A 26,567-nucleotide genomic window follows, 5' to 3' on the forward strand; every position below is an offset into this window, starting at 1 on the left:
TCAGGATTCTGCTCCATGCCTTTTCACCATAATGGACTGTTTCCTCAAACTGTGAGCCAAAAATTAACCTTTCTTTTCTTAAGTTGCTACGATCAGGTATGTTGACACAGCATCAGAGAACACTTTACATTTTAACATGCATACTTACACTAGGTATAAACCAATGAGCCAGTTTGAAGAGCTCATTCACCAATGACTTGTCTCTAAAGCAAAGTCAATGAGCAGAAAGAGAAAACAGCAACGCCAAGGATTCAGGGAGCACGGCCCTTTACAAAGGATCCTAGACGGAGTGTGTGGTCTACCTCTGATGAAGTGGGGTACAAGGAACCAATGCACCAGGCTCTATGGTTTTAAACCAAGCAAGCAATATATGCAAAGAATGTCGCACTTGGGCAGCTGGTTTTCATGCAATGAGGAATCACCTAGCAGCATTGGAGTCTTGCTCACATCATGTGGGAAAGCATCAAGTCCACTGCTGAGAAAGCGAACATAATACACAAGAACAGATACTGCCATGAAGTGGGTAGTTTTGGGGAGACATGGTCACGTGCACGGAAACACAGCGGTGTTTGAATGGGCTGTGCAGAGGGGAGAGTTCACTCACAGTCGAGTGAGAGAGAGTTCACTCACAGCCAAGTGACAGGTACGTTGCCGCTGGTGGTTATTTGCCTCATCCTTCCTCAATAGTAAGATAGACCCAATACGGGCTTATTGTTTCTTGGAAATGTGATAGGGAAGACATGCTGGGGAAAGTAAGGTCTCGAGACTAGGGAGACGTTTTTGATATATAAAGCAAGTTTTTGAGTATCGCGTTTAAATAACTGACACTGGAGATGCAGCACTCACAGGTGACAGGAAAGAAGGGGGAGGAGGAGGGAACTTGGAGCTCATTAATGTCCCGCCTCGCCCACTGTGAAAACAAAACGATGAACCCCAGGGTGTACAGCTCCAAGGCCTCAACCCCATTGGCACACTTAGTTACAGATGGAGTTAGGTGGCTTTCAAACAGGCACTGGAGTACAGCAGAGCCTACATAGCACCGCTCGGCACGGTAGCTTGGCCAGGCGGAGCCGTCCTCCACGCAGCTCCTAGCTATCTGTGGCAAAGAATTCGCAAGACTGAGGCTAATTTACATGCATCCTTTATATAAACCAATAGCAGAGATCTAATCTTGCAGGCCACTGCTGTGATTATACGGGGCTGTCAGTGATGTGCTGTGCAGAACACGCCTCACAGAATGCATTCATTTAACCCACCTCTTGATTTACAAACGGCAGAGAAAAACAAATGCAGATCTTAGACACACAGAAAGACAGAAATTAGGATAGAAAGCAAAACAATGAGAAACTCTCATTTCTCAAGTATGTGATTAGAAAAATTTCTCCTCCCTCTCGGTGGGGAGGTGGCAGGAGCCTGTCTGTAGCTCCTAAAAGGAGACGTGGGAAACAGTGAAGTAAACACACATTCTGCCTTCGACCACTTGACAAGCCACCCCCGCTTACAAGGGACCTATTTCACAGAAACCCTGATAGCAGCAGGGAAATGTCAACTAGTCACAGAGGGGTTTGTAATAAAGAAAGAAAGAAAACTATGTGCTCAACAACAAGGGGAACCATGGACTGTACACACAATGGAACTCAGTGGTGTTCTATCGGGAAGGAAGGAGGGAGTGGTCTTATATAGGAGGGATCGCTATGGTATAGTGATGCATAGTATTAAGGAAAAGGCAAGGTTCCGAAGGAAGTGCACTTGCATAGCGACCCAGCTGTCACTCAGTAAGAGGGATCATTATTATTATGGCCGAGAGAAAAATTTTGCAATATTGGTGTATTTCAGTTAAAATTCTGCAAGCCTGTATCTGAGCCAAAATAGTCCCTATAAATTAACATTGCACAGATTCAACGCAATGCCCATCAAAATCCCAGCAAAATTCTTCAAAGACCTCGAAAGAATGGTACTCAACTTCATATGGAAAAACAAAAAACCCAGGATAGCAAAACAATCCTATACAATAAAAGAACTTATGGAGGCATCACAATCCCTGACTTCAAACTCTACTTCAGAGCTACAGTACTGAAAACAGCCTGGTATTGGCATAAGAACAGACAGGAGGACCAATGGAACCGAATAGAAGACCTGGATATCAACCCACACATCTTTGAACACCTGATTTTTGACAAAGAAGCAAAAAATAGCAAATGGAAAAAAGAAAGTATATTTAAGAAATGGTATGTGCATAACTGGATATCAACATGCAGAAGAATGAAAATAGACCCATATCTATTACCATGCACAAAACTCAAGTCCAAATGGATCAAAGACCTCAACATAAAGCCAGTCACACTGAACCTTATAGAAGAGAAATTAGTAAGTACACTTGAACGCATTGGCACAGGGAACCACTTCCTAAATATAACCCCAGCAGCACAGACACTGAGAGAAACAATTAATAAATGGGACCTCCTGAAACTGAAAAGGTTCTGTAAGGCAGAGGACACGGTCAATAAGACAAAATGATAGTCTACAGAATGGGAAAAGATCTTCACTAACCTTACATCAGACAGAGGGCTGATCTCCAAAATATACAAAGAACTCAAGAAATTGGTCATAAAAAGAACAAATAATCCAATAAAAAATGGAGTACAGACCTAAATAGAGAACTCTCCACAAAAGAATCTAAAATGGCTGAAAGACACTTAAGGAAATGTTCAACATCCTTAGTCATCAGAGAAGCACAAATCAAAACAACTCTGAGATTCCATCTTACACCTGTAAGAATGGCCAAGATCAAAAACACTGATGACAACTTATGCTGGAGAGATTGTGGGGAAAAGGGAACACTTCTGCATTGCTGGTGGGAACGCAAGCTGGTACAACCACTTTGGATCTCAGTGTGGCTATTTCTCAGAAAATTAGGAAACAACCTTCCTCAAGACCCAGTTATACCACTTTTGGGTATATATCCAAAGGATGCTCAATCGTGCCACAAGGACATGCACTCAACTATGTTCATAGCAGCAATGTTCATCATAGCCAAAACCTAGAAACAACCTAAATGCCCCTCGACCAAAGAATGGATAAGGAAAATGTGGTACATTTACACAATGGAGTACTATACAGCAGAAAAATAATGACATCTTGAATTTTGCAGAAAAATGGATAGAGCTAGAAAACATTATTTTGAGTGAGGTAACCCAGACACAGAAAGACAATTATCACATGTACTCACTCATAGTTGTTTTTTAAACATAAAGCAAAGAAAGCCAGCCAACAAACCATAATCCCAGAGAACTTAGACAACAATGAGGACACTAAGAGAGACTTACATAGATCTAATATACATAGAAAGTAGAAAGTAGAAAAAGACAAGATCTCCTGAGTAAATTGGGAGCACGGGGACCTTGGGGGAGAGCTGAAGGAGGAGTGGAGAGGCAGGGAGTAGAGCAGAGAAAAATGTAGAGCTCAATAAATATCAATTAAAAAACTGGTAAAAACTAACATTGCAATTTGTATCTTAAATTTTTCTCTTTTCTAGCTTTTCTTTAGCTATGCTAAGATAGGGAGAGATACAAGGGCGAGCATGTCCCTGGAGAGCTCAGATTCTGACCTCCAAACACAGCCTCCACAGAAATGGCTGGTTCCAGACATTGTGCGAGGGCCCCAGGGAGAAGGCTCCACCCTGTGTACTGCGTGAACAGAAGGTCTGTTGAGTTCCACTATAATTCTGTTCTTTGCTTCTACATATTGGAACTTTCCCACAATTCCAGGCTGGCATTTCAGAAACACGAGGGAATGAACTACTCTCTAAACTTATCTTGAGATGAAACAATCTTAAAAGTGGTACTTAAGAAATATTTCCACAGTTCAAGACTTAGTGAGGAAAGTGATTTCCAAGTACAAAATGATTTTGCCCAGGCTACTGGGGTCCGTGAGATAACTCGACTGGTAAAGGTGCCTGAAATCCCTGCACATGGTGGAGAGAGAGAAACCACCCCTTAAACTTTCCCCTGGCTGCCACGTGTGCACTGTGGTACATGCACACTGTCTGCACCATCCCCACATATATGGAAAGGGAAGGAGCATGCTGGATTCACAAATGATTTTCTGGATTTTGATGCTTTTGTTAAAAAATATAAAAACATGATATGTTTCAGTTAATTTTAATCTATATATTGATACACATATGTGTAAACTGCGATAAAGCTTCATCTCATGACTGACGACAGACAGAATATGTCATTCGACCAGCATGACTTGCGGAGTCAACACTGCATCCGACTCTCCGTTTGGATCTGTGTCATTTAGAGGCATAGACATGTCTGCTAAGATTCACACTAAAGTCAAGAAGAAAGTAAATTAAAACTCAAACTTAACCATTGAGTCAAGTGCCACGGTGACTAAGTGTTTAGTTACAATATTCAAATCAGTGGGGCAATTCAATCTCTTTATAGCCATTATAACATATATGTGGCAATCCAGGGACACCAACCATGCTAAATACACAAAAATAACTCAAAATGCATCAGTAACTTAATATAAGAGGTCAACCATTCAAGAAAATCATAGAAGTAAATCACCATTATCTCAGATATGGCAATGAGTAACATTTGACACTTAAATAGCAAAAGACATCAAGAAATTCGACTTGGCCAAAATTATTGGTAAACAGATAAACTATAGAAGAGGATAACCATTAATAACAAATTATAAAATTCAGTATCTAGTTATCTTAAAATTTCATTTATTATGACTGTACATGTGGGTCGTGACTGAGTGCATACAGGTCAAAGGGCAACTTGGAGTTGGTTCTCTCCTAACATTATGGGCTCTGGGATGAAACTCAAGTCACCAGGCTTAAGCAAGGGCCCTTCCTACTCAAGAAACTCACAGTTAAACAACAAAACAACAAGTAACCCAGTTTAAAAACAGAAGAAAGCAAGGGACTGAGCAGGCACCGAAATGAGCGTATAGACAACAAGCACAGGAGACGATCGACACCAGATCCACTGGTCAAAGGCTCGTGTACGGAAACATCTGGACAAAACCGCTCTATACACAGAGTAACGAAATCACTGGTGAAAGACTCTTCTATAGAAGCACCTGCACAAAACCACTCATGTACAGAGTAACAAATCCAGAATTCATTAGCCAAACCCATAGTCATATTTATAGCTTGGGTGAATACTTTCCAAGTTTACTTTCAGTGCTTTTAAGCAAGGTGCACATAGTCTAGTGTAGCACGGTTCCCAGGAGTTCTGTGTCTCCTGGGATTTACCTGCTAAAGTTTCTTTCTTGGCATTGACCATGTTTCAACTTTCAACTCTTGGGCCAGGATCAGGCATAACTCAGTTTATCTCAACAGTTCCCCTGTTATTTATTAGTATGAAGCGATAAGAATGAATAAAGAGCTTGTCTTACCCACACACGGCAGGGAGTAGCCAAGCTGAGCATCATGGACAAACTGCCGGTCGTTGAGTCTTGTGACACAGTACAAGTGGAAGCAGTCCAAGCAGATCACGTGGCGGTGGTTACACTGGAAGACCAGGACGGGGCTCCTGCACAGACAAAGAAGAAGCGCCTATGTAAAGCATGATTAATAAAAACTCAGAGATAGATATTGGGGCTCAACCTGAAGACTAGAAAAGCAAAGGACCCAGGCACTGGCTCTTACCTCAACCTCAGTCCGAAATGGCGATCCTGCCTCCTGGAATCTCAGAATGAGACTGAGAGTGAGAACTGTCTCCTCCTGTTTTATAATTCTCTCTAGGACTGGGATTAAAGGTGTGCACTCCTGGGTTAAAGGCATGCATCGCCAGATTTCCATGGCAACTAGTGTGGCTAGGGATTAAAGATGGATGTTACTACTGCCTATTCTGTAAGACTGACCAGTGGGGCTGCTTTACGCTCTGATCTTCAGACAAGCTTTATTTATTAAGATACAAATGAAATGCCACTACACCTATGGGACCTCCATGGTGGATAGAATTTTACATGCTGTGGGCATGTTCTGTTCCAATACTACAGCTGTCCAATCTCGGTTCCAGAGTGTTACCCTACACTGGGGGTACTCCCTTAACTATACAGAACAATGACTGTGCTAATTCATATTTAACATTATTAGGTTTATTAAACAGTTGTTTAAACCCGAGATTCAAAATCATCTTTTGCTTGAAGTCTGCTCTAATTTCCAATTAACCTGCTCACTCCTCACATCTGTAAAGTAGATAATGCAGATAGCCCTGGTATCTACGTTCACTGACTCTTCCCTGACTACACACTGACCACACAGCACGGGGACACATTCTTTCTCCTTATCCACTGTGTCCTCTGTGCAATGGATACTGCCTTTACGTTACACTGAGGTTCCCACAGAAGCAGACTTTTACATTGCCTCTTGAATGTAGTTATAATAATATATAATACCAGAACTTGACAAAGTCAAAAGGAAAATGGCCATTGGACCAATAAAAACTATGCCCAACAGCCAGTCAAACAGAAAAGGGGAAATTAGAAGCAAGAGAACAACTAAAAGGATCTTTTTCCAGTTTCATAACCTTCATTTTATGAAAACTTTCAATTTCTCAAATTGTGGCTATAGAATTAATAATAAATCAATATATAAAAATCCTGAAAATTTTGGATTGTCTTGTGTCGTGGTTGGAAGGAAAGATGCCCCCAAAGGCCCATGTATTTGGGCAATTGGTCCCTAGTTTGTGGCACTATTTGGGAGGTTATGGACCCTTTAGGAGGTGGAGCCTTGTTAGAGGAAATCAGTCACTGTGGGTAGTCTATGAGGATATATAACTGTGACCTATTTCATGTTCTCCATCTTGCCCTTCCTATGTGCAGACAAAAATGTGACCACCCAGTTTCCTGCTCCTGCTTCCAGACCATGCTTTCCTCACCATGACGGACTCTATTCCTATGGAACCACACACCAAAATAAACTCTGTCATCCTAACGTTGTTATTAGTCCTAGTATTTGATCAAACCAATACAGAAGTAACTAATACAGTTATAAAGTTTATAAATGACTATATAAAAAGATAAATCTCCTAGAAAGCCATATTATTTTGCTGACAAATGAACCCATGTGCTTATGGGAAGAAGTGGACAAATTGATTATATTAATTCGAGATCATTCCCAAGCCAATTTCAATAGTGAAATTGCCTTGCAGTCAATTTAGATAAGCCTGTGCCTATATAAGGACAGAATACAAACATGTTCATTCACACCCAGTTCTTAGCTTTACAAGACCTGCTTTTTTATTTTTTTTAGGAAAAGTCCTTTTCCTAGAAAAAAAATAAAGATTAAATATAAGCATTATAGCAGATAATTTCTTAACAACTACAAGGCTTAAATGATTCTGTTATCTCACTTATTTCAAAGCAGCACCTAACACAGAAAGTGGAAAAGCACCCCCTGGTGTGTTAAAATCCACAGTCAGCTTACACTGAGAGTGAGTCCTTAAGTGTCTGAGCGATGATGAGCTTCCCCCTTGAATGTGCCGCAGCTGCTTCTGGTTTGATTCCTACCTCCAGGGCCGCAGTTAACTTTTTCCCTGCCAACAAGTGTCCTTCTGAGGACTATAAGATACTTCCTTCTCTCAAACTTCACCTATTTCACACGCATGCACATACGCCAAGCGTGATTTATGCAGCAGCTGCATTTCACCTTCGCCTGCACAGATATGCAGCGAGAAGGATGCTCTCAGCTTTGATGGTTGTGGTGCTGTGGTAGATCAAGTCTCAGACCCTGCTATCAGCACAAGCAGGTACTGGCGAGACTGTGAGAACATGTGTAAAGTTTTCTGTAGAGAACACCCCTAAAGAGGAGCTTCAAGTGTGACTCTGGGACGTGAAAACAGTCTGTAAAATGAAACCAGTCTGCCCACGCTCTGTCATCCTCGTGTCTCAGCACATAAATTCTCTTAAACACTTTCTAGTGCTAGCGCGGTCGTGAAGGGGACCTCACGGAGCCCTCACTCCTTCCACCACTCAAGGACAGAGAGGCACCGTGGGGGAGACAGACCCCAAGTCTCCTAGTTGTTCTTGGACCTCACAGCGTCAAGAGCTTTAAGAAATAAACTCCTATTGGTCATAAACTTCCTGGCTTTAGTTTTCTGATAAGACAGTCCAAAGAGACGGAGCCAGTTTCTGAACCTTCTACGGGAGTTCTAGCGAGTTTAACTTTCAGGAAGTTTAAAGTATTGAGGACTTCCTGGAGCTATTTTCAGAATTCTGACCTGACTTTTCTTAGGTGCTGGACTGAGTAACGGAACAAAAGACGGGCGTGAGCAGCAGTTTTGAGAAGGAGCTGCCTGGACTTAGTTCTCCTGGGTCCCGATGTTCTTCTGTGCCCTTTGATCAAATTATACATAAATGTCACTTGATCAATCTAGAAATGATTTTACCCCTGAGTCAAGAGACAGAGTAGTTAACTAAAGGTTAAATAACGTTCCCAATCGTATGTAAAAATAATTGCAAACATGTTATTTGACATTACTGCTGAGTTGTTTGTAAGCCCCGACTCCCTGTTTTGTTACAGGAATGATATGCAGACCATTCTTTCACACAATATTCAGCACAACTGAAGGAGATTCCGTAAAATGAAATGTACAGTAAGCCATTCCACATATTAGCCAAAGCGGGAAGGCCATCACTGTGTGGTGTTGCTCACTTGGAAATGCCACAGTGTCTCAGCATATATCCAGTAATTTGTGTACTTTAATCCAGTCTATCCCATGTTTCCTCCGTCACTGCCTCATCCTTTCTGTTTCTTCATCTGTCCCAGTCCTGGAATGCCATCCATCTGGCTAAAGCACAGGATGTGGTCCCAGATGTTCAGTGGATGCGATGGGTGTTGAAACCCGTGTACCGGAAACTTGAAGTGGCACAAGAATAAAGAGCAAGTGCACAGAGTCTCAAGGACACACAGTCTGTAAAGTGCCCAGAGGAGGGACACGAGCATCTTAACACAGGGCAGAGCACCAAGTTTTATTAGAGTCGTAGGAAATCTCAGCAGTCTGAATGGTAGGCAGTTTCTATGGTGCTTTAGAAGGATCCATCCCTAATTCCCGTCCATTCCACATTGAAAGGGGCTTTGTCCATAAAACAAGAAAAATGAGCAAAAGCGCACATGACTTCATGCTCTCACAAGTGTGGCTGGCCACTGCCTGCTCTCTCCTCCATGTCAGGGTTTGAGGACAACAAGCATCCCAGGTGGTGGGGATACTCGAGCATCCCGATGGAGCACTCCATGTGGCAAGCACCGGGATCTCTTGGCAACAGCCAACGATGGTAGTGCTGTCACCCGCAATCTCTAAGGCGACCTTCCGACTCAAGGCAATCCCAAAGGTGACTCTGTCCCTGGCTGGCATCTTGGCTATAACTTTACATGCTACCCAGGAATCATCTAGCCCAGTCTGCTCAAACTCCTGAACCCTGGAAACTGTACAAGACCAGATTCACTCTGTTCATCAGCCATTCAGCTGTGGAGTGATTTTGTAAATGTAGTAACATCTAATATAGACTCAGAGGAGGAGAAAGCCATGTAATAGGTCCGAGAAGATGATATGTGAGAGTGAAGGTGTTAGACAGAGGGTAAGGACGTAGAGTCCTGAGGACCAGGGCAGACGACGCTGCTCCTCTCTCCATTTGCCCCATGCATAGCACAGTCACATATATAGCATATGAAATATGTAGCATAATCACCTGAAAAACATAGTAAATTCAGATAGCAAACTAAAAATGCAAGTATGAAATCCTTAAGGAAATAAAAGTAAGCACTTCTTGCTTGTGGGAGAGAGACTTTCAGTTTAGCTGACCCTTGACCCTTGGAAAGCATGTAGTGTGTCTACGCTATGCTTGGTGTGGGCAGTGGACATGTAGATGCTATGCCCCAGTTAGCAATCTTTTGCAGTTCTCAGTGAATGCTGGTCATGGAGAACTCCTGGGAATTTAGTCAAGTGTTTGATTAGATAAAAATAATTAGAGGAGAAAAAGGGACGTCCCTAAATAACTGGATTTATCCTCTTAGTGGTCGCTTTAAATCTCCTTTCGTTAGAGTTGGCTCATAAAACAACAAACTACGGAGGTATTGGAAATCTAATGCAGCTTAGTTAGCATTTTGGAGTCAGCATATCTACTCACTGCCTAAATGCACCACTGACAAAGAAATCTCCAACATGGTGCCAGGGCGCCAGAAAGCTGGAGATGTCATGTTGGCACATGTGTGTCACAGGAGTTCATTATTGGAGTTAGCCAAGTGAGCAGTCGCCAGCACTGGAGAGTCCCTTGATCCAAGATACTAATTGATAGACTCAACTTTTAGAAATTAAAATAATCTTTAACAGTTGAATGACCTTCAAAGTTCCTTCCAGCAGCCAAGTTAAAAGAGCCCAAAGAAAGTTCCTTTGCCCATTAGTCTGCTTGGAACCAGAGTCCCATTAAGGCCCCAGTGGAGCTGGGAAGCTCATTAACTATCCCTTCCAATTTCTTCCTGTATCCTGATCTCATTCTGACTATTCCACCTCGTCTGGTTTGTTGCACACACACAAAAGGAACCGTCTGGTCATTTTGAGGTGATTTGTGCTACAATATTTCAGCACAGTCAAGGAACCCAAGGTATAAGCTCCTTGCGTCTATATTTTTCATTTGTCCACTGTGCCAATACTGTAGAACAGACACTACAAGCCAAGTATTGCTTGCAGTGAACAGTGATGGCCTGTCCCCCCAGCAAGTCATAGTCCTCAAGGGCAGAAGACAAATAATTGTCTCACAGTGTGACAAGTCTGACCAAAGGGGTGAGTTTGAAGATGATGGGCTTGTCTTTGGGATTGACAGAAGTCCTAAGACTGTGTGTGTCTCTGTGCAATCGGGATACAAACACAAAAGACACAGAACAAACTTATATAACGGATGATAGTAAAATAGTACACAAAAGGATGGTATAAAGACGTTAGAAATGACCGAGAAACTATAACCTTCTTATCATTGCATCAGTTGGCTTTCCCTTACTATAACAAACACCTGAACTAAACTTACAAAGAAGAAAGGTTTATTTGGGATCACAGTCTTTGAGGTTTTAATCCATGGCTGAATAGCTGTGTCGCTTTGAGATTTTGGTAGCACAATATACCATTGAAGTACCATGTGGCATATGGAGTCTGTAGGCCTTATGAGAATCAGGTGATGTGGGATTCCCCTCTGTATGCTGTGAATACCATTGGTGAATAAAGAGACTGCCTTGGCCTATTGATAGGCCTAAGTTCTCTTAGGTAGGTGGAAAAAGCTAAACTGAGTGCTGGGAGAAGGAAGGCAGAGTCAGAGCGAAGCCATGGAGCCGCCCTTGTGCTGGAGACAGATGTGCTGGATCTTTGCTGAAAGGCTATGACCTCGTGGCAATACACAGATTAATAGAAATGGGTTAAATTCATATGTGAGAGTTAGTCAAAAAGAGGCTAGAGCTAATGGGCCAAGCACTGATTTAATTAATACAGTTTCTGTGTGATTATTTTGGGACTGAGTAGCCGTGAACCAACAAGCGGTCTCCCAACAACAATCAGGTAGTGATAAGAGGGGGAGAAAAGGCCTCAGTTTCCCCATGAGGGACACATTTCGAGTTTCCTAGCATCCTCTCCCCGGCCCTACTTTTTAACACCCACCTCCCTTCCGCAGTAGCAGGCTGCAGGCCGAGTCTTCAGCACATGGGCCTTTGGGAAACACTCTACATTCAGGCAGAGCAACCCCTGCCGAAAAGTGCTTTTTCATCTTAAATCTTTATTCAGTGATTCTATTTCCCATCGGTGGCACTAAACGTTATTAAGTTCAAGAGAATTTCCCGTCTCAGCGTTTGTTCTAGAGCTGGATCCCCTCCTCACTGTCTATGACACCGCAGACTCCCCCGTTGTTAAAGTGCAGTTTTATTCCCAGGCAGCAGCTTGGTTTTATACATCCTGTGACATTTTCTCGTGGCTACCCAGGGGTTTGTTTAAAATTCTCCCATCAAATTAAGTATATTGCCATTGATATGCTAACTTGCTCTGTGTGCTATCATGAAAGGAAACAGGATAAGTTCAAGTAGTGAGTGACCGACCATCTTTTCTATTTCAGACATTTCCCCCTGGATATTTATTTGATAAATTTTGAAAGCGCCATCAAAATAGGAGCAATGAGAGAGTTGATGAGAGATGCAAGGGAACAAAAAGTGGTGCTTGCCCAGGTGGCAAATGTGGGCTTAAAAGGCCTTGATGCAGTGCAGCAGCCACAATCCCTGTGACACTTGGGTTGCCATCTTCATCAGCACCCAGCGGGTCGCCTCTTCCAACTTCAACCCTCAGTTCACCCTAATCCAATCAGCACAGCTCAGCACCCCAATTCAGTCAGCATGGCTCAGCATCCTATGCAGTCAGAGCAGCTCGGTGCTCCCCCAGTCCAGAGCAGCTCAGTGTTTCCCCCAGTCCAGTCAGAGCAGCTCAGTGCTCCCCCAGTCCAGAGCAGCTCAATGCTCTCCCAGTCCAGAGTAGCTCAGTGCTCCCTCAGTCCAGTTAGAGCAGCTCGGTGCTCCCCCAGTCCTGTCAGCACAGCTTTGCTGCTCAGTGGCCCTTGGCCAGAGTCTTTAGGCCCAGACTCCCTAATCTCTGCATATCTTTTCTCTCCATTCAACCATCCTCTGTTCCACGGGGGCCAACTCCTGTGCATTGTCTTGTCTGACCCTATGTGTGTGAGATCTCTCCTCTCTTTATTTTTTCTTTTCTTTTTTTTTAAACTCTTAGTGTTAGCTCAAGCCCAGACTTTTCTGGAAACCTGGTCCCTATTCCCTCTCCCGCATGCACTGCTCTTACTGAAATGTTTACCTCTCGAACACATTGCTGTGATTCTCGACTTTGCTTTACTATGTCTCTACCAGCTCTGTGAACCAGCATCAGCATCCTGCCTGTATTGCACACACAGATTGTAAAGCCACCAAGTGTCTGCTCCCGTGGGAATACACGGGTGAGAGATCACCACTGTTTTCATGAGGCTGATCTGGTGCCAGGAGAAATTACTGGAGGCAACCCAGTCCAGTGTGACTGAGGCAGAGGATGTCTCTAAAGGAAGAGTCATAAACTGCAGCCTCACCAGCAAGAATGCATGAACCAACTGAAACACTAGAGGCAGATATGCGCAAATGCTTAACATGGAAAGAAACAGATGATTGTGCTCTTGGTTTCCATATTACCAAGGTCCTGAATTTCCCACAAATTAAAGACAAGATGGAAGGGCTGGGGCATGGCTCCCTTAGGAAAGTGCTTTCCTTGCAAGTGTGAGAACCTAAGTTCAATTCCCAGAACCAAAAGAAAGAGAGAGAGACAGAGAGAGAGACAGACAGAGAGAGAGAGAGAGAGAGAGAGAGAGAGAGAGAGAGAGAGAGAGAAGAAGAAGAAGGAGGAGGAGGAGGAGGGGGAGGAGGAAGGAGGAAGAGGAGGAAGAGGAGGAGGAGGAGGAGGAGGAGAAGGAGAAGAAGAAGAAGAAGAAGAAGAAGAAGAAGAAGAAGAAGAAGAAGAAGAAGAAGAAGAAGAAGAAGAAGAAGAAGAAGAAGAAGAAGAAGAAGAAGAAGAATCTGGGTATGGTGGAACTCATTTGTAATCCCAGTTCTAGGTAGGTAGAGACAGGTAGATCGCCCACTGGTGGTGGTGGTGGGGCACTGGTCAGCCAACTTGGCTTACCTGGACAGTTCTAGGCCAAGGAGAGACCCTGATTCAAAAACCCTAAGTCAATGACACCTGAAGGATGACAGATCAGGTTGTTCTGAGGTCTCCACATGAAAACATGTATGTGTACATATGCACATATAAGAGCACTTGCACACACATGAATGTGCAGGTATGCAATATAGATATATACACACATACAGAAATATACACACAGATTCATAAGTAAAAATGTTGCTTCCACAGCTTTCATAAGTCATATGCATGGATCTGTAGCTAGGCTTGTATAATACCTCCAGAGTGTAGAGCTGATGACAATGGGAACCACTGTTAATAAAGAGACTTTTCAGAATAAAAATATATGAAACCATGGAAATGGAAGGAGCTATGGATTATTAAGTTCCCTCCGTGGTTTCAATCTTAGAAGATATTTATTTGACATTACCATAGTTTATTTATTTTCAAAGATAAGTGATAGGCTGAACTCAAACATAACCTATTTACTTTTGAAGAATTTGAATATAAACACTATAATATGACATCTGATATTAGAAACATTAAAATAAGGTTCTTTACTTTTATAAAATCAAGTGTAAAGCATAGAATTTAGTCATGCTTACTATTTATTCATTATGGCAATATTGTTCATTAATAACACCCCAGATGATATCCTTGTATCTCTTTTATACAACTACACAGATACTGGCAAATAATTATAAAAGTAATGGTAACAAATTGCAATAAATAATGGTAAATCATAACAAAATAACTGTTGTATGTAATGATGAAACAAAAACTCCATTATCTCTGACTGAGAGAAAAATGTATCTCAGAAGAGATAGTCATATTGTTTTTTGTGATGGTCAGTTATGGCTGTCAGCTTGATTGGACCGAGGAGTGGAGTACCTAGAACACTGACAGCAGTGTCTCTGGGGGATTTTTACAGACAGTATTGACTAGGGGAGGAAACCCATTCTGAGTATTGATGATGCCATCCACATGTAGTGCCCTGGAGAGAATAAAAGGAGAAGCCAGCAAGCCCAGCACCTCCTTTGTCTGATCTTTTGTCTGATTTCTGTCCACCGTGATGTAAGATTCACCCTGTTCCCACAATGAACTGAACCTCAGAAACAAGGAATCAACGTAGACATCTCCCCCAATGTGTCTTGTTCGGGGTTTTTTTTGGGTTTTTTTTTTGTTTTTTTTTTTTTTGTTTTGCCATGGTAGGGAAGAGTCTACCACAACTTCCTACTTCCTGGTTGAAATTATTATTTCAAGGGCGTTCAATATTATACGTATGCATATCCAACTTCTCCATGACTGTACTCTCAGAGCACATCCTATGGAGACTGTCAATACAGATAGCTTTTAAAAGCTGAGGCAAGATTTAACATAAAATGGTTTCTGGGGCATATCATTTGCATAGAGTCATTGTGTGGTGCGGTGATTTAGCTGTCGGAGGTGCTGCCTGTAATACATAGGAACTCAGGCATATAACTTGTCTTTGTTTTCTTCCTCTGTGAAGAACAGCTAGAAGCAGATAATGCCCAGATCTACTGCAAGAGCATTCTGCTAAATTGAGAAAGATATGAAGACAGATCTTGTTTAGATAAGAACCCCGCTGAGAAATCAATTGTTCTAGTGTATCCCCAGATCTCAAGACAAGAAAAATTAATGTGTTCAGAACCAGTTTAGTGGCCATGGATGTTGGAGCTCTTTAACACAAAAAAATTATTACAGTCACAAAGTGGTTCAAAAGGATGTGCCTCTGTCCGCCAGCTCGCAAGAACCCTCACAGATGATTTCATATTGCTCTTGCATTTGCCCCTTTAAAAGGTGGATGAATTCTAATGGGATGCAGCTTCTAGCAAGGCAGTATGAAGAACCAGGGCCTTAGCTGTAAGGCGTCTAAAGAGAAGAAAAAGACTGGAGACCCTGTGAACCAGCTGGATAACAGAAATGTTTCAGGAGGAGGAGATGACGTCTCTAAGGAACCAAGGAACACACATTAAAGCGCCAACATCACTGAAGAATTGTGGGGTGTTAGAAAGTTGTTTTCTAATTCCAATTTTTATTTTGTTGTACTTATAGCTAGAAAAGCAATAAATAGTAACAGAAAATCATTCCCTAAAAGACAAAACCAACAGAATTCAATATAGCATAACAATACAAGTCCATAGGGTTCATGTGTGAACTCTAGACAAGTAAAATGGAAAAGCTTTAGGGTCTGCCTAAATGTGTGCAGTCAAAGGTGGAGGGGCAAGAGGGAATGCTTTCAGATGAATCCTGGAAGGGTGGCTGAGCTGGCAAGACCCCAGTCCTATAAAATAGGAGCCATGACAGGAGCAGCATAGACACGCCAATCTCCAGAGAGCTTTTAGATACGAAGACTTCATTGGCTTCAATTCAGAAGGTCACACATCATCTTTACTCGAAGCTTCTGGAACCAATGCTCTGCCTATGCCATAGGCAAAAGGTAATTCTTTAAGATCCCAGCTTGTCATAGCCTCTAGAAGGCATGCATGTTGCTTCTAGGGATAAGAAAGACAAACTCATAAACAGCTTTAATAATTTTCAATCAGTAATATCAAATCACTGTTTATTTCTTCTGGTGGTATTGGATATGGAACCTAGGGCTTTGCAAACGTGAAGCGTCCTAGCGTTGGACTCCATCCCAGTGCCGAGTTTAATTTTCAAGCTTGTCTTTATCCTTCTTTCCTCAGTGTCCTCTGGTCAGCGCATCAGGTGGGCTCCTGTGAAAGCACAGGCTCAGCAGGCAGAGGGCCACTCAGCAGGCAGAGGGCCGCATGGGCCTGCCTGCCCAAGGGCTCCTCCTCAGCTCAGGACTTTTAACCACCCTGCCCCACCCTTCCCATTCCACTGCCTCGGTGGATGCACTTGTTTGTCTGGGTTCCTTCCAGATAAGAAGGCAGAACACACGATGGGGCTGGGGCCAAGTCTGGTCCTTCACCTGTTTCTGTAAGTAAAGCTTCACTGGAAGAAGCATTTTGTGCACTGTGGCTGATGGTAGAGTGGCGGCCTGGAACCGTGCGTACCTTGATTCACAGCTCCAAGCAGAACACTTGGGGCTCTTGGGTTAGATAATTTTCCTCTTTGAAACAAGTAACTGTTGCCTTGGTCTGAGGCTTTCATTATTTTCACACACGAACTTGTGTGTGCACGCACGCACAAGTGCACACTTGCACACAGTCTTCAGTGTAGGTCTATTTTGTTATCATTTCTGCTTTTGTTCATCCAGGAGACTGGGTCAGAAGATCAGATCATTTCTGTCTTTGACACATGTCCCCAGTGCACTGAAGGAGAACTATTTTAAAGATTTATTTATTATTTATACAGTGTTCTGCCTGCGTGTGTGTGTCTGCAGACCAGAAGAGGGTAGCTGATGTCATAATGCATGGTTGTGAGCCACCATGTGGGCGCTGGGAATTAAACTCAGGATTTCTGGAAGAGCAGCCAGGGCTCTCAACTGCTGAGCCAATGAGCTCCGCCAATTTCTTTAATTTTTTTTCACTGAAGAAAAATTAATCTGAAATCACACCAGTGCGTCCTTCCATTCGTACATCATCACTTCTGAAGAACAGGAGGAGAACTCACGAGTCCTGTGCACTGACAGATTTCAGCTCACCTCAGCTCACTTGTGTCCTTCTGAAGAGGATCTAATTTGTGGGCAGTTAGGGGTGTGTCTCCCCAAGCGTACCCAGGGGGTGTAGAACTAGAGTGGCAGTTGGCCTTGATCGTCAATTGATGGAACACACACCCCGAGCATGCCTGTGGGGATGTTTTCAGAGAGTTAGGCAAGGAGAGAAGAACCCTGTACACGGATCCCACCATCTTGTTCTCTGGAGTCGCTGGCTGAACAGAAAGCAGAGGGGAGCTGTGTGCTGATTTGTCTGTTTCCCGGCTGGGAGTGCACTGTGACCAGCTTCCCCATTCTCACCACAGCAGAGCTGCTCTGCTCCCTGGTGATGGATGGATCCTCAAACTGCTTCCTTCAGCTGCTTCCGGGGACTTTGCCACATCAATGGGGCAGTGGCTGACTTCTCCTGACTAACCCTCCCGCCTCCCAGTACAGATAGCATATTGGGGTCTTGTTGGCAGACATTTAAGGGAAAGTGGGAGAGACTGGGTATCTCATCCACTTTCAAGTAGCGTTCAGTCAGCAGGAAGATTATGAGAGAGAAAGGAAAACCATTTTCTTCAGGACAAAACTGTAGAGGTGTGTCATCCTCCAGGTGACTAACTAGATGGCACTGTAGAGCCCAAAGGCAAGGACACCTAGGGATCCACAGTCAACTGGGGTAGGCTCCAATGCTGGGAACAGGGGAGGAGGCAGGTCAGGCCCTGGAACAACACAGGAGGGAGTGGGGAGCTGAAGGAGGTGGGTGTTCCTGCTCTAATGCTCTTTGTTGAGCACTCTGCTTATGGTTGGAGGGCATTCAATCACAGAGCTTCTATCTCCATCACTGTACCAGTGCCCTCAGCTAGCTGGTGGAAAGATCTTAAAAATCTACACTCCATTCAAATACTATGGCCCAAGCTCTGTTATGAATGGAGAGTTCATCTCAGAGTCCTTGGTTGTTCACTCAAATGGTGGAAAACAATGGGGATAAATAAAGCGTAGGAGTGCAGGCGGGGAACCCTTTAAAAATGACATGGAGACAATCAACAATGGGGCAGATTCACAGCAGGTAAACTCACGTGTCTCATACCCCTACCGACAGTTCCCAAGTTAATTTCTGAGAGTAGGAAGTGTTAATATCTACATTGAGGGAGACATTGAAATAAACTTCTGAAGCAAAAATGCCTTAGGAACATGCTCCTAACACAATGCTAGTTAAAAAAATTAATAGAATTCATAAATGCATGGACGCCATGTTTCCAATTTGTTGAGACAGCTACACAGACAGACGCATGTGCTCCTACCTTGTGGTGATAAAAAAAAATATACACATAAAACCCTCTAAATGTTAGCAGCATTAAATGGTGGCAAATGTAAAAATAGTAGGTTTTAATTGTTTTAAATATTAACTTTTTGTGTGTGTGCTGGGTATTGAACCAGGGCCTCAAATAAAATTGCAATAGATTATAGGGTTGGGGAGATTGCTCAGTGGATGAAACACTTGTAGCACCAGCATAAATATCTAAGTGCAGACCCCAGAATCCATGTACCCTGGGTCCACTGATGTGGGATTCCCCTTGGTGTGCTGTGAATATCATTGGTTAATAAAGGAACTGCTTTGGACTTATAGCAGAACTATAGGGGAACAGAGCTAGCTAGGTGGGGCAAACTAAATGGAATGCTGGGAGTAAGAAGGGTGGAGTCAGAGAGAAACCATGTAGCCCTGCCGGAGCTGGACAGAACTTTATCCAGTAAGCCACTGCCACGTGGTGATATACAGATTACTAGAAATGTGTTAAATTAATATGTAAGAGTTAGCCAATAAGAAGCTAGAGCTAATGGATTAAGCAGTGATTTAAATAATACAGTTTTCTGGGTGGCCAGGAAACAAGCAAGCGGCCCCTCCTACAACAGTCCACTAGCACACGTCTGTCATCCCAGTGCACTGGAGAGATGGGAGGCAGAGATGGGAGTGCCTCCAGAAGCTCACCAGTCAACCAGCCTGGAGGGCACTATTGCAAACAACAGATTCTGTCTTCAAGAATTTGGGAGGTGGAACATCTCTTGACCTCTGAGGTTGTCCTCTGTCCTCCACACATGTACCATGGCATGTCTACATATACTCACGCACACACACACAATTATATAAAGCCAGAATAAGTGTCCCATTTCTTCCCCCAACCCTTAAATACACTGACTTTCTTCTGCACTGCCTCTCCCCCCTCCACTAATAGCAGCGTGAAATTTAATTTTTAGAAGCATGTCTGAATTGGGCTGAGCATGCTGGTCTGTTTTAGCATTTAGAGACTTTCAAGCCAGCACACATTTGCCATCTTTACTAATTCCTGCTTAGAGGTAAACAATGGCTAAAGAAAAGCATCTCACACACGCCCAAATAAGGACCACCATTTTAAAGGCAGGTTTTCAGTGCCGCAGATGATACCACACTGAGCAGCTTGTGCCATCATCTGAACTCCATCTGTAGGAAGCAGGAGTGTCACTTTTAAGAAAGAGGGGTTGTGTGCTTATCTTCTTGGATAGTATCAAATGGTTCTAATTAGTCTGTACCCCAAATAAGTGCCCTAGAGAACCTCATCCCTATAGCCTTGACTATTTTCTCTCTGCTTTATTTCTATCAATTGAGACATATCTTATTTTATGTTGTAAAGAACAACTAATGAGTTTATTTTTAAAGTTGCTCGAGTATTTATATTTCCGTTGAGAATTGCTTGTTTCTGTGAGGAGCTGCAAATGGCAGCCACTCCCTAGTACTTATTCCTTCTTGTTTTTAGTAATAATATTCCAAGTTTTCATGGGGCACAAGGTCACACAAGGTCAAGACAAAATTTCCTAGTCTCTTTAAAGGCTCCCCATGTGGCTGAACACTGACCCAAGGTGCAGGAGAGGGAGGGAAATGGAGCTTGACACTGCCAGGACACCTCTCTCCATGGTTTGGAAGGCGGGCCTGGCAGCAGGAGTTCACACACTCATCTCAGAGCATGAGAAAAGACAGACATTTTAATGCTAGAACAATGGAGTAAAGGTTGTTAGTCTTCACCAGGGCAGTCAGGTGATCAGGACACTGCCTAAACAGACCCAAATCACAGATTTTTCAAGATTGTCTTGTTGAGAAGCAAATGGCTTTGTAGTATCTGGAATTCAGCTTTCTTATCTATATGTATAGGGCTCTCCTATAAACTTTGGATAGGACCTCCTCCTTCCGCCAACAGAAAGTCATGGAATGAATCATATAGCATCCATTCACCTAATGAATCATTACTTATTTCACCTTTGATCAGGATCCGAAGTCTGGGTGTGTTTTGGGAGAGCACACTGCAGACACTGGGAGCCTCAACAATCAGTAGAGTCTGACAACAATAACACTCCCTATCTGCTGTCTGTGTGTGTATGCGCTACTAGCATTGGATTTCTCTCTAATATATGAAGAGACATTTCCCCCTTTCATACAGGTAAAAAAGAAATGGGAACTTATTTTATTTCAGTTGCACAAATGGAATGAAACCTTCAATTTGATGCAAATAATCAAGCTCTCAGTATTTTCACAGGATGGGAGGCTTGCACTTGGTTGGGTCAGCATTTTCAGGGGACTTGTAGTTAGGTTATCATTGCACTACTGTTTCTCAGGATTAAGAACTCATTCCAGGGTTCCTCCCACCACTGGCCCTCAGCTTGCCTTCCTAAACAATGACTCACAACAGGGTTAACTGTAATGAATGTCAGCAACAGATATATGTGGAATGGGAGAGGATGCTGTGGAATAATCTTACTGTACACTGTGAAGAGGTGTTGCTCTCACTGGTTTAATAAAGAGCTAACTGGCCAATAGTTAGGCAGGGAAAGGTTAGGTAGGACTTGAGGACAGGGAGATAGCACAGGGATGAAGAAGGGGAGCATTGCCAGGAGATGTGGAGAGAAGATGAACACACTGCACTGAAGAAGGTATCAAGTCACATGACAGAGTGTAGATAAGAAACGGGTTAACTGAAGTTGTAAGAGCTAGTTAGTCACAACCCTAAGCTATTGGCTGAGCATTTATAATTAATAATAAGTCTCTGTGTGGTTATTTGGGAGCTGGCTGGTGGGACAGAAAGTTATGACTACAAAGAGGAGCAGTTTGACTATGAGGAAATCAGATGCCTCTCTGTGGACGGCTTCTCTTGTCTTCAGATGTGTAAACTGCAAACAGGAGATGCAATTCTCATGAACCCTTTGACAATTGAAGGCTGATGTTGGACAAGAACATATGTGACACCTTAATACACACAGTCACAAACATACTATATGCACTTTTTCTTTTCTCAGTGCAATTACTTGAAATAGAATTGAGCAGTACCTTCAGTAAAAGAGCAAAAGCGTACAGCAGTAGAGCAGTGAGTGTGTGGTGGAAAAGGCCTATGCTGCCGGGAGGAAATCCTCTCCACTCTTCTATAAGACACCCCTAACTCTCACTCTTGTGAGGGGCCCCTCACTCTGCTTATTCCTGTAAAGAACCCCAGTGCATGCTTTAGTTTGGCAAGCTAGACTTGCATGACATGGTTTCTTTGGTCTTGTTGCTGCCTGTTTGCAGGAAAAGTACCATAGTATCTCTACAGCCCAGTCTACCAGGGACTGTGCTCTTGTTTTGCAAACTTGAATGACTTGTCATAGTCTCTGAGGGACTTTATCTCCTTAGCCTTTGCAAAGAACTCGGGTGCTGCTGTTTGGCCTGTGGGGTATTGCCCTTCCAGGGGCATGTGGCAACCAGACAGCAAGAATCTGGGAATAGAAATCGCTCCTTTCTCTTCTCTCTGAGAAGTGAACCATAGTGGATTCTTTCCTTTGCACATTTCCCTTAATGTGTGCCACATAAATGTCCTGCTAGGAGGCCAGCTGTGCCTCTTTAAGTCCCCCGAAGCTGCAGCCAGCAGGAATGTTTGAGATTGCTTAGCATTTCTCCTTGCCTTAATTCCTCTTCATTTTTCACCTTAGCCACCCTGAGCTTTCAGCTCCCAACCAGTCAGCACTATTCATTCTAGCCTCAGGCTCTGCTCCCCAGAGCACTCTGAGTAAAGTGTGAGCCAACTGATTGATGTAAATGCTTTCTGGCAATCTCTGAGGGAGGAGGCACCTAGTACCAAAGTTACTGTCACTACCACTGTGTCTACCTCCAAACATGGTCGTGCTGAATGACCGTGCCTCTGCTCTGAAACTCAACACAAGGAGTAAGGGGAAAGCAAATGGAATGGCTTAAACGGTAGCAAAAATCACACTCCAAGCAAATTTTAAAAGAAGATAAAACCAAATTAAAATAAAGTTTTAACTTAGAAAATGAAAATCTAAAAATTGACTCATTTGGAATAAGGCAAACTTGGGTGACGCTGTGGCGAACACACAATGCATGTATGTATTTAAATAGAGACTTACGCTGAGAAGGCAGGTGGGGAAACAAGGCAATTCTGCTCATTCTTGCAGAAAACCCATTACTGTACGAATGCGAGGGTGAAGGCTCCAAACAGTTCAATTTGTGGGTATCTGCACCCATGTTTGGATCGCTGCCATTTTTCTTCCATGAAATGTGATTGCCACCCTGTCTCAGACGTGGCGAGTCTCTGTGTTCCACCCAGTCAATTCTAGACAGATGGCCACAACACACATTTTCCAATCATGCCCAGACCAAGATTGAATCTGGCAGAAGCCTTAACTCATAACTTCCATTCCCAAAGACACTAAACACATTTGCTTGGTAGCCTTTCTGACAGCACCCATTAAACACAGAGGCATGAAGGGATGGGAGCATGAAGTGGGGCAGGAGGAGAAAGCCATGTCATGATGCGTGACTGGAAGAGGACCCTCAATGAGAAGACATGTGCTCCCCCTTCTCTTGCACCCCTCTCATGGGCCTGTGTGAGTGGCAGAGTGTGGCCTCGCTTCCATTTGGCGTGTGGTGATATGACTCAATGTGTTAGCTGCTCTTTGTGAGGTTGTGACAAAATACTGTCCAAAAGCAGCTTAGGGAAGGTTTGCTTTGGCTCACAGTTGGAGGGGACAGCCCATCTTGGTTGAGGCGGTGTGGTGGCAGGAGCATGAGACATCCAGTTCCAGCACAACTATACTCATGAAGCTGAGACTGATGAACGCTGGTGCTCAGCCAGCATGTTCCTTTTCATTCATTCTGGGGATGCCCTCCTTCCTCCCCCATGGAAGGATCCTGTTCACATTAGCCTGGGTTTTCCCACCTCAATTAGCCCAATCAGAAACTCTCTTACACATGTCCTGAGGTTTGTATCCATGGTGATTCTAAAATCCAAAAGCTTATATTCAAGAGTAACCATCATACCCATCAAGATGGGGGTCTAAGCTTCAACCATGGGGCAGTCTGGTGCACACTGTTTATGACAAGGGGACTGTGGACAAGAAGTACTTTTGGAAGGCTAACGTTCCTGAAAGCCAGGTATATGGATATTCTACAATTGAACTGTTTCCAGATGCATATAACTCTCCAACTCCAGAAAAAGGGGGGGCCTTAGCACCTTAATGCTTTTTCTCACTCTATGCCATATTGACTACAAGTTAGCTACGGAAGGGGGATAGCTGTCTCAAAGAAAGATGCAAGTGACCTTGTTTTCAAAGTATTTTAGACTAAGTGAAAGGGGTTCCCCAACAGGTCAGTGCAAGGCCAAGGGTCAGGAGTGTGAGAATGGAGGTGGCCCTGCTTTGACTACACTGGTCACCTGTCCCCCGCCACCACGCGCTCCTCCTTGCCCTTTGCAGCAATGGTGCAGGCTGCTGTGCTTCATCTCATCTTCTAGGGCCAAGAGAGAGGGGCTTGGCAAGGTTGGGACGTTTCCAGACTTGTTGCCAGGCCTGAGACAAAAGCACATGACATCTGCCCACAGACTCATTCCTCAAGTCTCCATTGTATTAAAGGTGAGGTTTCATGGGACACTGACACTTGAACCAAGTCATTCTGTTCGATTACTTTCACCTATTAGAAAATATTTTTATACATACCTTTTTTGGTCATGCTTAAGGTTGGGAAATCAAATGATAACTGTTTATGATACATAACATGACATTTTGAGATACGTGTATATCATGGAACTGCTGCATTTTAATATGGCTAATTGTTAATTAGCATATCTGTGACCTCACATAGTTCATATCCCCTTTTATGGCCATAAGACTTTTAATCTGTCCCCTTAGCAGCTTTCCAGCATGCCCTATTTTTAGTAACTATAGTCATCACACTATATGACAGAACTCTTGAATTTATTATGCTTGTCTAATTCACATTTTGCACACCCTGACCCACATCTTCCCTACCCTCCTTCCTGCCATATGAACATATTTTTTTACAGAGTCTACATGCTTGCGATCTTGCAGTATTTACTTTGTTAAGCTTGGCTTATCACTCTGGGGTTACTGTGTTGCTATGCACGGCAGGACTAACTCTTCCAAGCCTTCACAGTATTCTGTTGTGTATATGGGCCACATTCTCCCTCTTATGTCATCCGCCCATGGGGTCTCAGGTCCAGTCTGGGTCTTGACTATCATGAGACTGCAATGATCATGGTATATCAAATGTCGATCGTGTACATCCGTCTGCTGCTGCGGAACAAATGCAGTCTCTCTTCTTGCTTTGCCCACAGGCTCCTAATAGGATAGAGCACATTAAAGAGACCAAAGCAAAAGCAGCCTGGAGGATCTTGACAAGGTTGCCAAGTCCCCCTGTGACGGTGTTCCCAGGCCATGGCAAAGCCAGACACCAGCTAGTCTCCAAGATCCAGTTCACTCTGCAAAGACCCTCTGACAACGGGAGACATTGGCTCTGCAGTAATGACAGACGATACGGAAATTCCAAAGGCAAAAATGCTAATAGGCTCATCGTAAAACTGAATCTACTATTCGGTATTCCTTACAACTAGCTTTAAATATGAAATTCAAACAGCTAGAGAAATACACAGGTGGCCATTAGCTTCCACTCAGTCTCAACACCAGACATGACGGAAGAAGCGGAAAAGCTTCACTTGAGGCACAGCCTCCATCGTGGTGATGCTTATTGGCTGTGAAGCTGTTGTTTGCCCAGATGTGTCTCTAAGTGGATGTGATGTGTCAGCTGCTTACAGATCATCTGCTCCCTTCTTACATCTCCAGTTCAGCTTCAACATGAAGTGACAGAGGGATGAGTTATCATCGCCCCGCACTGTGCCTGCAGGACCACCGTGCTGTAGGCTGACCCGCACTGTGTCTGTGGGACCACCGTGCTCTAGGCTGACCCACACTGCGCCTGCGGGACCACCGTGCTGTAGGCTGACAGCAGGGTGATTCCAGGCTCCACAGTGGCTCCTGATTTTTCAGAACACTCAGTGGTTTTCTGCTCTTGAGTTTTGGGGGCTTCCTCTTTCTAGCCCTGTGTGGAGAACGTAGGGGAAAATGTGGTCGAATGTGAGTAGATTGTTTTAATCATGACTTTTAGGTGATGTCGGTTGGCTTGGTTCCTTATTGAGAACCTTGAAGTGACAGGGGCCAGGGCAAGGAGATATTAGATGAGGGAGACAGGGGTGGTGGTGGGAGAATGGGAGAGACTGGAGGAGGGGGTTTCAATCTGGTCAGTCTCCCAGTGCAACCCAGATTTAACTGTCCCAGGATATAGTTCCCACCAGAAAGGCTTCTGGTCACAGCACTGCCAATAGCATATTCCAAGAATACCCCTGGGGACTACCTCAAAGCATTCCCCACACCCTGGTAGGCAACCATTTGCTCTGAAGCCTTGTCCTTGCTCACATGTGGAACTTTCTGTTGTGTAGGGCTTTCTGGTTCATCCATGAAGTGGTGGCACAGCCTCAGGCCACATCACTGCACCCAAACATCTTGCCATGCAGGTCATTTCTGTCACAAGCACTCCTCTCCTGACAGTTTTCAAAGCTAGATGAGGCGAGCTGCCCAGGGCTTGCTAAGGATGCCTGAGTGGGTCTGTGGCTTAGGGCAGAAGTCATTCCTGCCTCCCAAGTCTTACAGAGCAGAGATATTTGCATCAAGTCAGCACCACAAAAGTTCCATAGTTTTAGACTTTGAAAGTTAGATCAACACCTGACTGCATCTTAAAATTAAAGATAAAACAAAACAAAATTAAAACAGTTGTATGAGGAGTGACACGGGCCAAATATTTGTAACAAGTGCTTCATGGAGAAGTGGCCTTGTGAGAAAGGGGCTGCTTTTTGGACACTTGAAGG

At 43.7% G+C, this 26,567-nt stretch overlaps 1 protein-coding gene across 3 annotated transcripts in view; it reads right to left on the bottom strand.

Annotated features, from left to right (window-relative positions):
- Prkn (parkin RBR E3 ubiquitin protein ligase) overlaps positions 1 to 26,567 on the bottom strand; it is a 1,186,369-nt gene that overhangs the window by 400,983 nt on the left and 758,819 nt on the right. For all 3 annotated transcript variants that reach the window (XM_085687456.2, XM_085687459.2, XM_085687454.2), the window contains exon 7: positions 5,419 to 5,555. In XM_085687456.2, the coding sequence (XP_085543582.1) occupies positions 5,419 to 5,555 (137 nt within the window). The remainder of the gene's footprint in view (positions 1 to 5,418; positions 5,556 to 26,567) is intronic.

Source organism: Myodes glareolus, chromosome 1 (assembly GCF_982192425.1).
Source record: "Myodes glareolus chromosome 1, mMyoGla1.1, whole genome shotgun sequence".
NCBI classification, from domain to species: Eukaryota; Metazoa; Chordata; class Mammalia; order Rodentia; family Cricetidae; genus Myodes; species Myodes glareolus.